The sequence below is a fragment of the Acanthamoeba castellanii genome (assembly GCF_000313135.1).
Source record: "Acanthamoeba castellanii str. Neff unplaced genomic scaffold scf7180000084648, whole genome shotgun sequence".
Lineage (NCBI taxonomy): Eukaryota > Discosea > Longamoebia > Acanthamoebidae > Acanthamoeba > Acanthamoeba castellanii.
This window is the reverse complement of record NW_004457319.1, coordinates 135,742-149,381: the sequence shown is the minus strand read 5'-3', so window position 1 is coordinate 149,381 and position 13,640 is coordinate 135,742. Positions and strand designations below refer to the sequence as shown.

General features: G+C 60.0%; 5 protein-coding genes across 5 annotated transcripts; all 5 read right to left on the bottom strand.

Annotated features, from left to right (window-relative positions):
- Positions 1 to 986: 986 nt before the first annotated feature.
- Positions 987 to 1,669, bottom strand: ACA1_100670 (uncharacterized protein; the record flags this gene model as incomplete). The annotated part of the gene is made up of 3 exons (XM_004335195.1): positions 987 to 1,292; positions 1,403 to 1,509; positions 1,621 to 1,669. The coding sequence occupies 3 exons, from the start codon at positions 1,667 to 1,669 to the stop codon at positions 987 to 989; spliced, it is 462 nt and encodes a 153-aa protein (XP_004335243.1).
- A 377-nt stretch (positions 1,670 to 2,046) lies between these two features.
- On the bottom strand, positions 2,047 to 8,576 carry ACA1_100660 (serine/threonine kinase; the record flags this gene model as incomplete). The annotated part of the gene is made up of 19 exons (XM_004335194.1): positions 2,047 to 2,445; positions 2,532 to 2,737; positions 2,825 to 3,081; positions 3,159 to 3,366; positions 3,434 to 4,726; positions 4,827 to 4,923; positions 4,999 to 5,115; positions 5,183 to 5,442; positions 5,506 to 5,901; positions 5,985 to 6,126; positions 6,220 to 6,321; positions 6,428 to 6,669; positions 6,739 to 7,088; positions 7,169 to 7,482; positions 7,574 to 7,882; positions 7,949 to 8,086; positions 8,179 to 8,260; positions 8,315 to 8,417; positions 8,522 to 8,576. The coding sequence occupies 19 exons, from the start codon at positions 8,574 to 8,576 to the stop codon at positions 2,047 to 2,049; spliced, it is 5,070 nt and encodes a 1,689-aa protein (XP_004335242.1).
- A 596-nt stretch (positions 8,577 to 9,172) lies between these two features.
- Positions 9,173 to 10,552, bottom strand: ACA1_100650 (zinc finger, C3HC4 type (RING finger) domain containing protein; the record flags this gene model as incomplete). The annotated part of the gene is made up of 1 exon (XM_004335193.1): positions 9,173 to 10,552. One exon carries the CDS (start codon positions 10,550 to 10,552, stop codon positions 9,173 to 9,175), a length of 1,380 nt encoding a protein of 459 aa, XP_004335241.1.
- Positions 10,553 to 10,680: 128 nt separating this feature from the next.
- On the bottom strand, positions 10,681 to 12,190 carry ACA1_100640 (Synapsin, putative; the record flags this gene model as incomplete). The annotated part of the gene is made up of 8 exons (XM_004335192.1): positions 10,681 to 10,904; positions 11,000 to 11,124; positions 11,184 to 11,265; positions 11,365 to 11,375; positions 11,472 to 11,571; positions 11,637 to 11,719; positions 11,809 to 11,943; positions 12,021 to 12,190. The coding sequence occupies 8 exons, from the start codon at positions 12,188 to 12,190 to the stop codon at positions 10,681 to 10,683; spliced, it is 930 nt and encodes a 309-aa protein (XP_004335240.1).
- Positions 12,191 to 12,365: 175 nt separating this feature from the next.
- On the bottom strand, positions 12,366 to 13,201 carry ACA1_100630 (uncharacterized protein; the record flags this gene model as incomplete). The annotated part of the gene is made up of 4 exons (XM_004335191.1): positions 12,366 to 12,503; positions 12,654 to 12,728; positions 12,773 to 12,815; positions 12,909 to 13,201. 4 exons carry the CDS (start codon positions 13,199 to 13,201, stop codon positions 12,366 to 12,368), a joined length of 549 nt encoding a protein of 182 aa, XP_004335239.1.
- Between the last annotated feature and the right edge of the window lie 439 nt (positions 13,202 to 13,640).

Here is a 13,640-nt window from a genome sequence, read left to right as displayed (position 1 = left end):
ATCATTGGGGTGTTGATGGAGTCTCCCGAACGAAGAAAAGAGCAAGACAAAAGATCGAAAGAGAAAAAAGGAAGGGGGAGGAGAGAGGTGTGGGAGATATGGAGAGTAGAGGGAGAGGTACCAAAGAGCGAGCAGGCGAGAAGGAAAACGAAGGCGAAGGCAGCGCGCATGGTGCGGATGGTGAGGCGAGTGGGTGTGTGGTGGTCTGGGTTGGATACTAAAGAGTGGGTTGGAGTTGCGGCCGACGAAGATAAAGTGTGCATCCACCTCCGTATTGGTCGGAAGACCTGATTGGCTCCTCCTCAAAGTGACGCAACACGGGAGAAAAAGGGCACGAACATGCCTGTCGACAAAAACCTTCCCCCCTCCCGTTGCCATTAAAATGTGAGGTTTTGTCCGAAATGATGAGCGTGGAAAACAAAAGACAAAGGTGATGTAATGCATAGCTCTTGCCTGCTTGTACTGACCCTGAGCAAGGTTGGCAGGACATTGGATTGGAAAATTGGCAGATGTGTTTTGTTCCACCTGTCAACTTTTTGCCATTCACTTCATGTGGTGGGGGATTATGTATGAAGGCATACACATGCATACCTCCTTTGCTTCCACTTCAAGGCATGGGAAATCCAAGACCCACCTCTGCAACTGCACACCAAATTAATCCACAATTTTGAGGCAGCTCAAGCAAACTTTCCACCAAAAAATAGTTGCTTCAATAAAACACCCTAAACATTGGGCCTTCAGGTCATTTCAACAGGCCTCCACAGAGTTCCATTACACACTTTTTGTAGGCCAGAGCAAATGAGCACAAGTTCCCCTCCACAAGTTTCCCTGTGGCCAGATCAAATGTGAGTGAACAAATCACTGTGAAAATTCAGAGAGATGTGTTATCCTCCTGTGACCTCCTTGCTTGTGTTTGGCTGGAAAATCACATGATGATCATGTTGTGAAAAACAAAATTGTTTGTTGGTGCACTATGTGAGGTCAGTCTAGCACAAGTGGAGAGCCTGGCAGGGACCGTGGCAGTGGTCCTCGCAGAAGCAGGTGGCGCAGCCCTCCAGGGCCTTCAGCGCAGCGAGGATGCAGAGAATGTCCTCGGGACCACCGCACGCGGCCACGGCGCTGGCGATGCCAATAGCGCAGGCGGCCTTCTTGATCCACGAGCACTTGCCGAAAGGCGCGTCGACGGGCGCGATGAGGTCGAACACGTCGGTGGTGGAGGAGTAGAGGCACTGGCTGGCGCACTGGGCCAAGGCGCCGAAGGCCTGGTCGCCGGCGGCCTTGGTGGCGCAGCCCTGAGCGCACGACACGTCGGACGGGCCGCAAGCGCCTGTCACGCCGCATGAGACGAAGTGTGAGTGATTGCCGCTTATAGGAATTACGGAGAGGAGGTGGACGTACGGACACACTCGGCGGCGGAGAGGCAGGCGGGGTCCTCATAGCAGGCGGTCACCTGAGCCGAGCACTTGGCAATAATGCACTGGGCAACGTTGTTGCTGGCCTGAGCAGCCACTACATGGTGGGCCAAGACGAAAACGAAGAGGATCTTACGTTAACCTCCATATCCAAGAAAAGAGACTGTGCCAGGTGACCATGGGAGATATGAGAGTGAGGGAGAGGCACCAAAGAGCGAGCAGGCGAGAAGGAAAACGAAGGCGAAGGCAGCGCGCATGGTGCGGATGGTGAGGCGAGTGGGTCTGCGGTAGTCTTGGGTCTGGGTTGGATGCTAAAGAATGGGTAGGAGTTGCGGCCAACGAAGATAAAGTGAGTGTCCACCCCCCGTATTGGAGGAAGGCCTGATTGGCTCCTCGTCATAGAGAGGCAACACGAGAGAAAAGGGACACGAAGATGCCTGTCGACAAAAAATGTTTCCGCCGCATCGATTGGCTGGCTGCAAATCGCTATGGTCTGGTTGGTCTCTTCCGTGACAGACCTGACAGCTAAGAGAAGGCTGTTGCTTCTTCCTTCCAGTGATCATATTATCTAAATATGAGATTAGTGTTTTTTCTCTGTTTGTTGAAAACAGTGTGAAAAATGTACAGCTTTCGTTTAGAGCATGGTGCCGGCGTCATCAGCGTCGAGGTGCTTGGCCAGGAAGGTGAGCACGTCGTCCATGCTGGGTCGCTTGTCGGCCGACGCGTGCCAGCAGCGCTTCATGACCTTGCGGAAGTCAGCCGGGCAGTCGCCGGGGATGGCCGGGCGGCGGCCCTCGAGCACGTCCAGCGACACACCCATGAAGTTGCGCCCGGCGAAGGGCTCCTTGCGGGTCACCACCTCCCACATGATCACGCCGAACGAATAGACGTCGGCCCGCTCGTCGTACTTCTCGCCGCGGATCACCTCCGGCGCCGTCCAGCATGGCGTGCCGCAGCGGGTCATCGTCGCGTTCTCCTCCTTGATCCGCGCGAACCCAAAGTCGGCCACCTTCACGTTCCAGTTCTCGTCCACCTGTGTACATCAAATCACAAGATGAGCGCGTGCATGATGTGGTGGATGGTGGGTGGTGGGTGGTGGTGGACGAAAGATGTGCGTACGAGGAGGTTGGAGGGCTTGAGGTCGCGGTGGACGATGACGGGCTGGAGCGAGTGGAGGTAGTTGATACCCAGCGCGGCCGCGCGGAGCATCTTGACCTTCTGCTTCCAGGTGAGCTTGATGGCGCTGTTGCCCAGCGTGTCACGCAGGCTGCCCTGCGCCATGAACTCGGTCACGATGCACAGGTTGGGCTTCTTGACGCACGCGCCTGATCCACCCCCATCATTAGCGTGTGCGATATGCGTAGCAGGTGCGGCGTGCGCGGCGTGTGCGGTGTGCGGTGTGCGGTGTGTACCGATGAAGAGTACGATGTTGGGGTGGTGCAGCTCCGACAGGAAGGCCATCTCGGCTCTGAACTCGAGCATGCGGCGCTCGTCGAGCTTCTGTTTGATGAACCGCTTCACCGCCACCTCGACGCCCTTCCACTTGCCGCGCAGCACCACGCCGTAGGACCCGAGGCCGATCTGCTTGCCCACCTGGATCTCGCCGTAGTCGATGATCCACCGGCACAGGTTTGCCGACGTGAGGAACGTGTCCTCCTTGAACATCATCCTGTCGTGTCGTGCGTTGCGTGTTGCATATGAGACGCTTGTCGCACACACCGCTCGCGCACAGGGAGGGGAGTGTACCCTTCGCCGACGACGGTCTGGAGTTCCTTGCCACTGCCGGGTTCGCTGTCGGGGTGGCGCCCGCTGCCGCCGCTCGCACTGCTGCCCCCGTGCGAGGAGCCCGTGCCCGTGGTGTTGTTGGTCGAAGTGCCATCGCCGGCCTCGAGCGTCACGCCTCCAAAGAATCGCGCCTCCAGGCCCGGCGTCTTGATCTCAAACAGTTTAGATCCTGCTCCCACCCCAACATCAGTGTGTGTTGCGTGCGTGTGCGGTGGTGCGTGTGCGGTGGTTCGTACCATCGGGAGCATCGGGCATCTCAAACTTGCCCAGCCCGACCACGCTGCCCTTCTTCAGCTCCTGCTGGCCTTCGCTGCCGCCCAGCTCGGGCGAGCCCTTGACCTTGTGGAACGCCGCGTGGCTCATCACCACCTGGCCGCCGTGGGTGAGCGCCGTGATCCGCGCCGCGGCGTTCACGACGGGGCCGATGTACTCCACCCGGCGCGTCATTGGGTCGCGCACGGCCCGCGGCACGCCCACGTGCACGCCCATGCGCACCCGGAGGCCCTTGAACAGCACCCGGTCGTCGGTGTCGCCCCACTCCTCGGCCGCGCCCGGGTGCTCGAGCAGCGCCTCGGGCCAGGCCACGCCCAGCAGGCTCCGCTGGACGTCGGCGCACCAGGCTAGGGCGTCGACGGGCTGCTGGAAGGCCATGCAGAACGAACCCTCGCCCGAGTTGCGGTCGCGCACGAACACCACCTCGTAGCCCCGGTGGCGCTTGAGCGCGTCGCGCAGGGTCTCGTTATGCAGCAGCGTCGCGTCGCGCATCGCGGCCGCGTTGAACTCCCACAGCGACGCGGCGCGGGTGATGTCGGTGAACACGATCGCCATCTCGCCCTCCGGCGGCCTCACCCCGCCGCCCGCTGCGCCCGCCAGGCCCGCCCCAGACTTGGACGAGCCGGACGACGACGATGAGCCGCTGCCGTCGGCCGACGACGAGTTGGTCGAGGGCAGGGCCCACGACCCGAACGAGCTGGTCGTCTTCGCGGCGCGGTTCGGGTGGCCACTGTTGTGCGACGCCGACGACGACGAGTTCGAATAGGAGGTGGCGCCGGCCGAGGTCGAGTCGCCGTGCATGGCCGACAGGCGGGTCATGATCTCGAGGAATGTGGGGCGGATGGTGGGGTCGTGGTGCCAGCAGCTGGTGATGAGGTCCTCGTACTCGGCCGGGCACAGGGCTCCGCCGCCGGCCTCGGGTATGAGCGGGCGGATGTTGTCGCGGATCACGGCCACGGCCACGGCAGCCGGGCTGAGGCCCATGTAGGGCTGCTCACGCGTCAGGAGCTCCCACAAGATGATGCCGAAGCTGTAGACGTCGGCCAGGATCAGATCGACGTCGCCGGCCTCGTTGAGCACCTCGGGCGCGGTCCAGTGCACGCTTCCCGCCACGTTGTTGTTGCCCTTGCCGCCGCCGAGGCCGCCCTTGCCACTGATGTCCTCCCTGAACTTCGTGAGGCCAAAATCGGACACCTTGACGTTCCACTTGTTGTCGAGCAGCAGGTTAAGCGACTTGAGATCCCGATGCACGATGCCTAGATGCAAGGTGCACGTTGGTGTGAGTTGTGTCGACGAAGACAACAACCAAAGAACGAAACGCGAAGGATGAAGAACGAGAAGAAAGAAGGGCCGTACCAGAGGAGTGGAGGAAGTGCATGCCCTTGGAGGCCTGGTAGGCCATCTTGGCCTTCAAAATGAAGGGAATGTCCGGAATGAGCTCGTTGTGCAGTAGCTGCAGAGCGCCACCACATCAGCATTGCAAGTCAGACTTGTGTGGTGCAGTGAGGGAGGGGCCACAGGTACGTACGTCGAAGAGAGAGCCGAGGGCCATATACTCCATGACGATGCACATCTTGGGCGCCTTGGTCGACGCCGCCATGAACAGCACCACGTTGGGGTGCCGCAACGACGTCATCACCCGCACCTGGTTCATCAACGAACATCAGTGAATAAACTGTGATGAGAAAAATGAGTGGGTTCGATGTGAGTACCTCGTCCTTGAAGCTCTTCTCCATTTCCTTGGTGATGCGGTCCGAGGCCATGACCTTGACGGCCACCTCAGTGCCCTTCCACGTGGCCTTGTGCACCTCGCCGTACCCGCCGGCGCCCAGCTGCTCGCCGACCTCGAGCTCGTCATACTCGATCTCCCAGTCGTCGTTCCCGCTGCCCTTGCGCCGCAGCAGCACCACGACGACAATCACCAGCACCAGGAGCAGGGCCACCACGACCGCCGCCACCGGAATCACCGTCGCTGCACATGCATGCCTTAGTGTTTGTGTGTGTGTGTGTGCGTGCGTGTGTGTGGTGCACGTACCCAAGATAATGACCGTGGAGTCGCTCGAGCTCGAGCTGGTCACGCTTTCGCAATACTGGCCCTCCCAGCCCGACTCGCAGACACAGGCACTGTTGGTGCAGGTACCCTGGCCCGAGCACAGCTGGCCGTCGTCCGTGATGCAGTTGGCCAGCGCGCTCACGGGCCGGCCGGCGCAGGTGAAGGCTTTGAGCTGGCGCATGAAGGCGCGGTTGATCTCATCTGTGGCCGTCGGCAGCACGAACCCCTGCCTGTCGGCGTTGCGCAGGGCGACGGGGTCCGTCTGGGACCACAGCAGGAAGTCCGCGAGGGCCGCCGCTTTAGTGCAGTCATCCATGCTCGTGCTGCGGTATATCGTCGCCCCAAAGGCTGCGATGGGCCAACTATTGTCTCCGCCGCCTGCGAACGGTTGTCCGTAAGACCCCCGCGCATAACGCTGCGGCCCAAGCACGTAAGGGAGAGATTGACGATGCTGAACATACGCAGGAGAATCGATTCGTAGGTGCGGCTGGCCGCGGGCGTCGATGCGATATAGTCGTCTAGCGCGCTCAGCACAGACGCTGAGGAGGGCGCCACAATACGGCCCGCCGGGTTGATCAACGACGCCGAGTTGAGAGCTCGAGCCTGTGGACGACGTCGCAACCAGCGCAACCAGATATCAACGTCAGCACAACTGATTGATGAAGAAGAGAGCACGCCCAAGGGGTTTTTGTATACCGCGAGGATGTCGAAGTACTGCCAGAAGATGAACGAGTAGGGATTGCTGGTCAGGAGGTTGCCGATGTCGGTCGTGGTGCTGATGTTGATCGACCTGTTGGTCTGTTGGACTGGGAACGACACAACAAGCCCCGAACCCACCTGTTCACGCCAAGCACCACACATTAGCCAAAAAAATACAAAATTTAAGTTACGACGTTGGGCGAACCTGAGCGGCGAACTCGGGCACGGTTTGGCTCAGCAGCTGCGTGAACAGCTGCGTGTAGGCCGAACTCACGTTGTGGGTCACCACAATGATCTCTTCGTCCGGCAGCGCGGCGGCCACGTCGGCCGAGTTGAGGTCCTTGATGCGCTGGTCGTTCCACCGCGTCACGTTGTTGAGAAAGATCCCGGCGATCGTGGTAAAGTCGAGCACTAGCGTCTTGTCCTTCAACTCCGGCACGTTGTACGCTGTTGGGTATCGGAGTTAGTCGTGTGGCAACAAAACCGACGAATTGGAAGGGAGTGAGAAGATAGTACCGGGCACGAGAGCGAAGGCGGTGGTCGGTACGATCTCCGCATCGGGCATCTGCGTGACGTAGCTGCTCTCCAGGCCGTTGCTCGTGACGCTGAAGTCAGAGTTATTGTTCACCAGCCGGTCCTTGCCGGTGGTCGACGACGACAGGTAGAACTTGGCGCGCGTCTGGGCCGACGACCAGGCCACCGACCACGATGTGAAGATGGGCAGCGGCGACCCGATGCCGATCAGGAACGCCGTCGAATAGGCCCGCTCGCCGTTGCACTGGACCGTACTCAGGAGGTCCACGATCCGCTTCTTGAGGCTCGTGTCGAGCGGCACAATGTTGATGCTCGTCGCGTCCGTGCTCGCCCTGTCCGTGTGGTGTCGTGTGGTGTCACGCGCAGTGAGCGAACATACAAACGGCCGTCACGGAGGTGATTGGGTGGTTACCCGTCGTTGGTATGGACCCAGGCAGCGAAGGCCAGCAGCTCCTGGATGGCGGTGCAGTCGATGCCGCTCACGTTGCGGTCCATGGTGAGGTAGGTGAGGTAGGAGATGGGCCACGAGCTGGCGCCGCCGGCGTCGAGGATGTCCACAGAGAAGTTGCTCCGGGCGAACTGCGCCTGGAACTGGCTCATGGCCGCCTGCACCGAGGCCGTCGACGGCGTCACCAGGCCGCCGGCCTTGTTGTACATGCTCATGTGCCTAAAGCCGGCCTTCGTGGCGTCGGCATAGCTGAGATAGGTGATGCTGTCCTGGTGGGCCTGCTCAGGTGTCCACAACATAAACAGTTATGGGCCGGCGTGCTCGATATGGTGTGCGTGTGTGCGGTGGTGCGCGTGCGGAGGAGCGTACGGCAAGCCACACGACCCTCTCCGCGGTCGAAACGCCGGCAGACTCGGCAGTCCCGCTGAGGGCCGGTGGCATGTTCGCGAAGTCCCTTCCGGCTGCCTCAAACAGCCGAGCAAAGTCGGGGCTGAAGCTCTCGAGCGAGCGCTTGACCACTTCGGTCAGCGAGTAGACGGTGTTTTGGTTGTAGCCGATGGTGATGTTGGTGTTGGGCAGGAACGAGGCCAGGCCGGGGTTGAGGTCCTTGATCCGCTGGTCGGTCCACATGGTGACGTTGCCCGCCCAGATCAGGCCCAGGGTCTCTCGGTCAATTATCTGCGACGCACACAAGCCATCAGCAGACCACACACACACACGACGCAACACGTTTCTTGTGCGCACCAAGCTGGCGTTGAGGGACGCAAGGGAGGGGATGTTGTAGGCCATGACGATGGCCTGTCCCATGAGCGGGAACTGGATGAGGTTGCCGTATGTGGCCGCATCCGCGTCGGAGAAGAATCGGTCGATGCAGATAAAGTCCTGCAATAAATCACAACAATACGCGGAAAATGACTTTGATGAGCAACCATCTGTCGCAACGGTTGAACGGATGCATTTGGGGTTGTCTGTACCAGCTCGCCATCCGCGTACTGTTCCAAGGCCGATGTCACACCGGTGTTTGTGTACGAGATGCTGTTGCGTGCCAGGGGTAAGCTACGAAGAAAATAGGCCGATAGAAGAAGATGGGGTTGGGCGAGGTCAACATACAGGATGTCGTCGCGGGTGTAGATGTAGTCGGCAGACCACGACGCGAGAATGGTGACGGCGTTGGGACTGCCTGCTCCTTGCAGCTGCACACCAAAGGCCTCTACTACAGTTGAAGAAACGATGAGACCTAGCAGCGAACAGGCCGCGCTGCACGGGCCAGCATGGCGAGCTGGCCAATGATGAGGAAAACAGACAAAGACGGCGTACTCTGGCAACAAAGAAGCAGGAAGAGTATCGACCACAGCGCCTTGCTGAGGGACATCCTGATGAGGATGCGCGGTACTTGTGCGGTGGGGGCTTGCTTGCCGTCGCGGTGTGATGTTGTGGTGGTGAAATGGTGGGACTGGTTTTCCGCTTTGCTCTGACCGGTCAGCTAAAGGCGCCGGGTGGGTGATCGCCGTTGTCGTCCTCGTACGGTTGCAGTTGAAGTTGGGTCGCACAGAGGCAGCTCTGCCGTTTTTGTGCTGACCTTCCCGCGGTGTCAAAAGAAAAGGTCCGCAAAAACTGACATGACCGCGGCATAAACGACTGTGCGTGTCAAAAGAGAACTTTGGCGCGGGTAGATGGTGGTAAGATGAGGGCGTGCCGTCAATCGCTGTGGGATTGACCTCCACCTCGTCGGCAGCATTTTCCGCTGTTGTGGTAGAAACCGAAGGAAAAATGATCCGACGGAAGAAAACGAACCGGAAAAAAAGCGGAAACAACAATGCTCGTGTGTGTGCTTGGTCTAACGAACCGACCGACAACAGGTTTATGCGACAGAAGACGTACACGTCATTCGAAGAAGAGTAAAAGAGAAGAGCCTGTTTAGTCATGAAGGCGGCAGGATCGGGTAGCGGACGGCGGAGTCGTAGGCGGTCATGTCTCGACACGGCGACACGGCGAAGCACAGGAGTTCGTGAAGGAAGATACCGGCGTCGTCGACGAGGAACTCTTCCAGTCGCGCGCGGAGCTCCCCCCAGGCCACCTGCGCTGCGCGTTCGTCGGCGGTTGTGCTGCTGGCAGATGCTCGTGCCGCGGTTGCTGTAGTGGTGGTCTTCTTCTTGCCGGCGGTGGCGGCGTTGATTCGGCCGCGGCGTAGTCGTCGAGGAGGGAGCGCGTCATGATTGCCAACAGATCCACGTCGTCTTCCTCTAGCACGGCCTGCAGCTCGCGCACCACCCACGGCTTGAGCTTGGTCTCCCACTCGCGCGCAACGTCGGGCAACCGTCGGGCAAAGGCCAGCTCCAGACTGCTGCCTGGCCCCTCTGACGACGCTGTTGTGAGGGCCGCCGGTGGCACGGCGCGCAAACAGCGAGCGTACACCCGCCGCCGCCGATCCACGTCCGTGTCGGAAGCACTGGGTGCACTGCCGCCGTAGCTCATCTCCCCCGAGGCCTTGTGCGTCGACGCTTGAAGGATGCCGACCGCCACATCGCGGGTACTCGTCGCCGCAACCGACGCTCTTGCTCGGCTGGCAACGTTGCGTGTGGCGGCGTGAGACGACGAAGGCGAGACGACGGCTGCAGCTGCGGCGGCGTCGGCCAAGCTGTAGCGTCGGAAGTGGAGGCGCGCGGCGGGTCCTGGCATGAGGCGGAGATCGTGCAGGACGGCGTTGAAGCGGCGCTTGCACAGCGGGCAGGCCGGGTTGAGGGCGGCCCAGTGCGCGATGCACACGAAGCAGAAGCTGTGGTAGCAGCCCTCCACCACCGCCCCGTCGCGTCTCGTGGGCCGGCTCAGACAGATGGCGCACTCGCGCCACTCGATCCCGTCGTCGTAGTCGGCGGCAAGGCCATTACCCGGGTGCGTTGCGGTGGTGTTGGCTTCTTCGAGGTCGCGCAGCGAGAGGAAACCTTCATCTTCGGGTGCTCGAGTCGAGGCTGCGTCATCTTCGAAAACAGCAGGGTAGGGGTCCTGTGGGCCACAGTAGTAGAGGCCGGCCTCTTTCGCTTCGCGCTCCTCTCGTTCATCTTCATCTTCCTCGCTTTCTCCCGAAGAGGAGATGTAATGCTGCTCCACATGGGGTGGCGTTGGCGGCCTCGATGTCGATTTCTTCTTCCTCCTTCTTGATCTCGTTGGTCTTGTGTGATCGATATCACTAGCCTCCTCCAGCACCACAACATCGTGCAAATCGGGAGGCGTGGTGGGACGCCGTCTCTTACCTCCATCTGAACGAGAGCTGCCGATTTCGATCACATCCGAATCAGTATCTTGATCGCTCACCACCTCCTCCTTCCCGCGCTTTCGTTGCTCCTCCATGGTAAGTGATGTGATCTGTGCTCTTTAGCTCGTCTCGCCGCAGTGGAGAGGATCCGTGTAGCATTTCAATTCGCACAATTCTGAGCCAAAGCCAATCTTTTTCAGATTTTTAGAGAACAACGCTGTTGTCAATCATAGGCCTCGCTCATCCGCTTCAGGGCGAGATCGCGGATATGCCCAAGGTCCTCCTCCTCGTGCTCCCACATGAGCCCGGGCGCGGTGTCGTTGACCTCGATTATGTAGTCTTTGCCGTCCTTGGCGTGCAGCACGTCGAGAGCGAGAATGTCCAACCCACCGAAGAGCTTGGCCACCTCGTCCACCCACAGCTTGTAGTCCGCCGTCATTTCATGATCTGCACCATCATCAACAACACCATCAAGCCGGCGCGAGGAATCAATTGACAACACCCACAAGTGATGGATGGTCAGTGTGAGTCCAATAGTGTACCCACGAATGTGAGCTTGCCCCAGTTGTTCTTCCACGAGGAGGCCGAGTTGCGACGGAAGGCGCGGTAATGATCTCCGATCTTCTGCACCCTGAACTCGTACTCGTGCTCGATGAACGGCTCAGTGCTGTACAGAGGTCAGCTAGCATCGGATGGTGCGTGGTGCGTGCAAGAGAGTGCATGTACGTGTAATAGTCGTTGTGGAGAGCGAGGATTGAAGTGATGTCCTGCATGTCGTGCTTGTCCCGGGCCTGAGTCTTGCCATAGCCTACCAAGGTGAGGTAGGCCAAGGATTACGATCACGTTAGTCACTACGCAAGGCTTGAGGAGCACGCCAGGTAGCTGTACCTGCATGAGTGGAGCTGACCTTGATAACCGCTGGATAGGATTCAGGCTCAATTAAGCGCCGTGTGCTAACAACACACCAAACATCAGCCAAGGCCCGCGCTTCAAGCACGGTCAGTGTGAACGCACCTCGCGCGGAGGTTGGGATAGTAGTTCATAGCGATTAGCGGGAAGCGATCGGGACCCAGCTGGCGCTGCAACTTGAGCATGGCCGCGTACACGACAGGTCCTGTTGAGAGAGCAGAGACAGTTCAGAACTACCACCACACGCATATCGTCTCTACACCCACGTACGTTCCATGCAGCGCAGCACCGATTCAAGGGAGTTCACTGCAGGGATGTCGCCAAAGAGAAGACCGATCACCATGTTCTTGAACCTGACCACAACGACAACAACTGGTGAGTACTTCCCGCACAACACTCAGGTCATGAAGTGAAGGCCTTGCGTGGTCGAATTGTGTAGTACCCGTTGTCGTGAATGTCCATGGGGAAGTTGCGGATGAGGCAGAAGTCGGGCACCACCACGCGCTCGTCCTTCTGTGTGGAGAAGGGCAGAGGGTTGTCCGACGCCTTAATGTGCACCTTGACCCCCTCCGTAGCACTGCTCGCCCCCCCCCCAATAAAACCACTCAGCAACTGGCACAGACGGGGTTGTTGAGAGGGGGGGGAGCAAGGCACCTGGCTTCGACATGGAGGTCCTTCCACTCGGACTGTTCTACCCGGATGGGCAGGCCGCCAGCGGTCTTGCACCCCCGAAAGAGCTTGTACCAGTCGGTCGTGTAGTCCAGTGCCAGCAGCACAACCTCGTTCTTCTCCCCCTTCCTCTGCGGCTGCTGCGCTACTTCCATCTCGGTCGACCACTTGTTATTGCTCAGCTTTCTTCATGGACCAGCAGCACTCCGCTTCGCTTCATCTTCTTCCCCAGCAACGCGAAAGGGCAGGAAGGTGTAGAAGGGTAACTTTTTACATTGAAGAAGAGGGAAAAGAGAGGGGGGGGGCGAAGGTGATGGCTGTCGCGAGCGTTCAGTTGATGACGAGGCGGTAGCTGCGGGCAGGAGGAGGGGGAGGTTTCTTTACAAAGCATGAGGTGAGGAAGATGAGGACGGCCAGGGGTGTGGAGAGGAGCGCCATCACCCAGCCCACGAACGGACTCCACACAACCTACGCACACCACACGCACACATCGATCACACATCCACCACCGCATCACGCCCCATCCCAAGTTAGTGCACCTTCATCCACTTCTTGTCGTCGTCATCGCCGTAGCCGTCATCACCACCACGACGGGATCAAGCCCGAGGAGAAGGGTACCTCGATGGAGTCTTCTGGCGAGTGGTGGGTCTGCGAAGCGGTACCGAAGAACAAGTCGCACGTGAACTTGGGCACCTGTGTAGCCGATTGCACACAACAACCACCGTGGGTGAGCACACGCAGATAGAGATGATGGCGATGAAGAAGGAAGCGGGCGTTGGGCTGTCGTATAAAACGTACGCAGTGATTACCCAAGGCGGTGGGGAAGTAGAGGAAGAGGCCCCAGGCAAGGCACGAGAAAAGGAAGTGAGGCACGAGAAGCAGGTGATGAGGGACTTGCAGTGCGTGTACTGGCGGTGGAACCTCGCCCGCGGGCCGTGGCACGTGGCGACGGCGTGGAAGAGACACACGGCCAGCAGCGACGCGAAGCCCAGCCCGAGGAGCGCCATCGCATTGGCCGAGTGGTAGATGCTCTTCGCCGCGCTCAGGCCGTACCGTCGGTCGCCCCAGCCGATCAGCTCCCAGCTCGTCGACTCGCCCTCGCTGCCTTCGGCCAGCGCCTCGCCAACCGACGGCCACCCGGCCGCCACCATGGCCCGCGTCGCCATCGTCCTCGTCACCGCCGGCAACGCGCCCCCTTGGCCGTGGTCGTGGCGTTGATGGGTGCAGGAGAGGGAGAAGGAGAGGGAGAGGGTACAGGAGCAGGTGCGAGGCTGGTGGTCGAGGTTGTGTGGACGTAGACGCCGGACCACCACCACAGGAAGAAGCGGTCGGTGGTGACGACGACGGTACCGCCAGACGAGAGGGGCGGTACATGCCGCGCAGAGGTGGCGTACCAGGGACAGGCCGCCGCCGCGGCGAGGAGGAGCACCGTCGCCAGGGTCAGGACGAAGCTCCACCACGCCGCCCCACGACCCCCGATGCCGCCTCCTCGCAAACCGCAACCACACCCCCGCCCCCTTGCCTCCGCGGGGCTGCGGGCGGCTTGCATTCGTGAAATCGACGACAACTGCTGTCTCTGCAGATCTTTTACCGTGTGCAAATGGC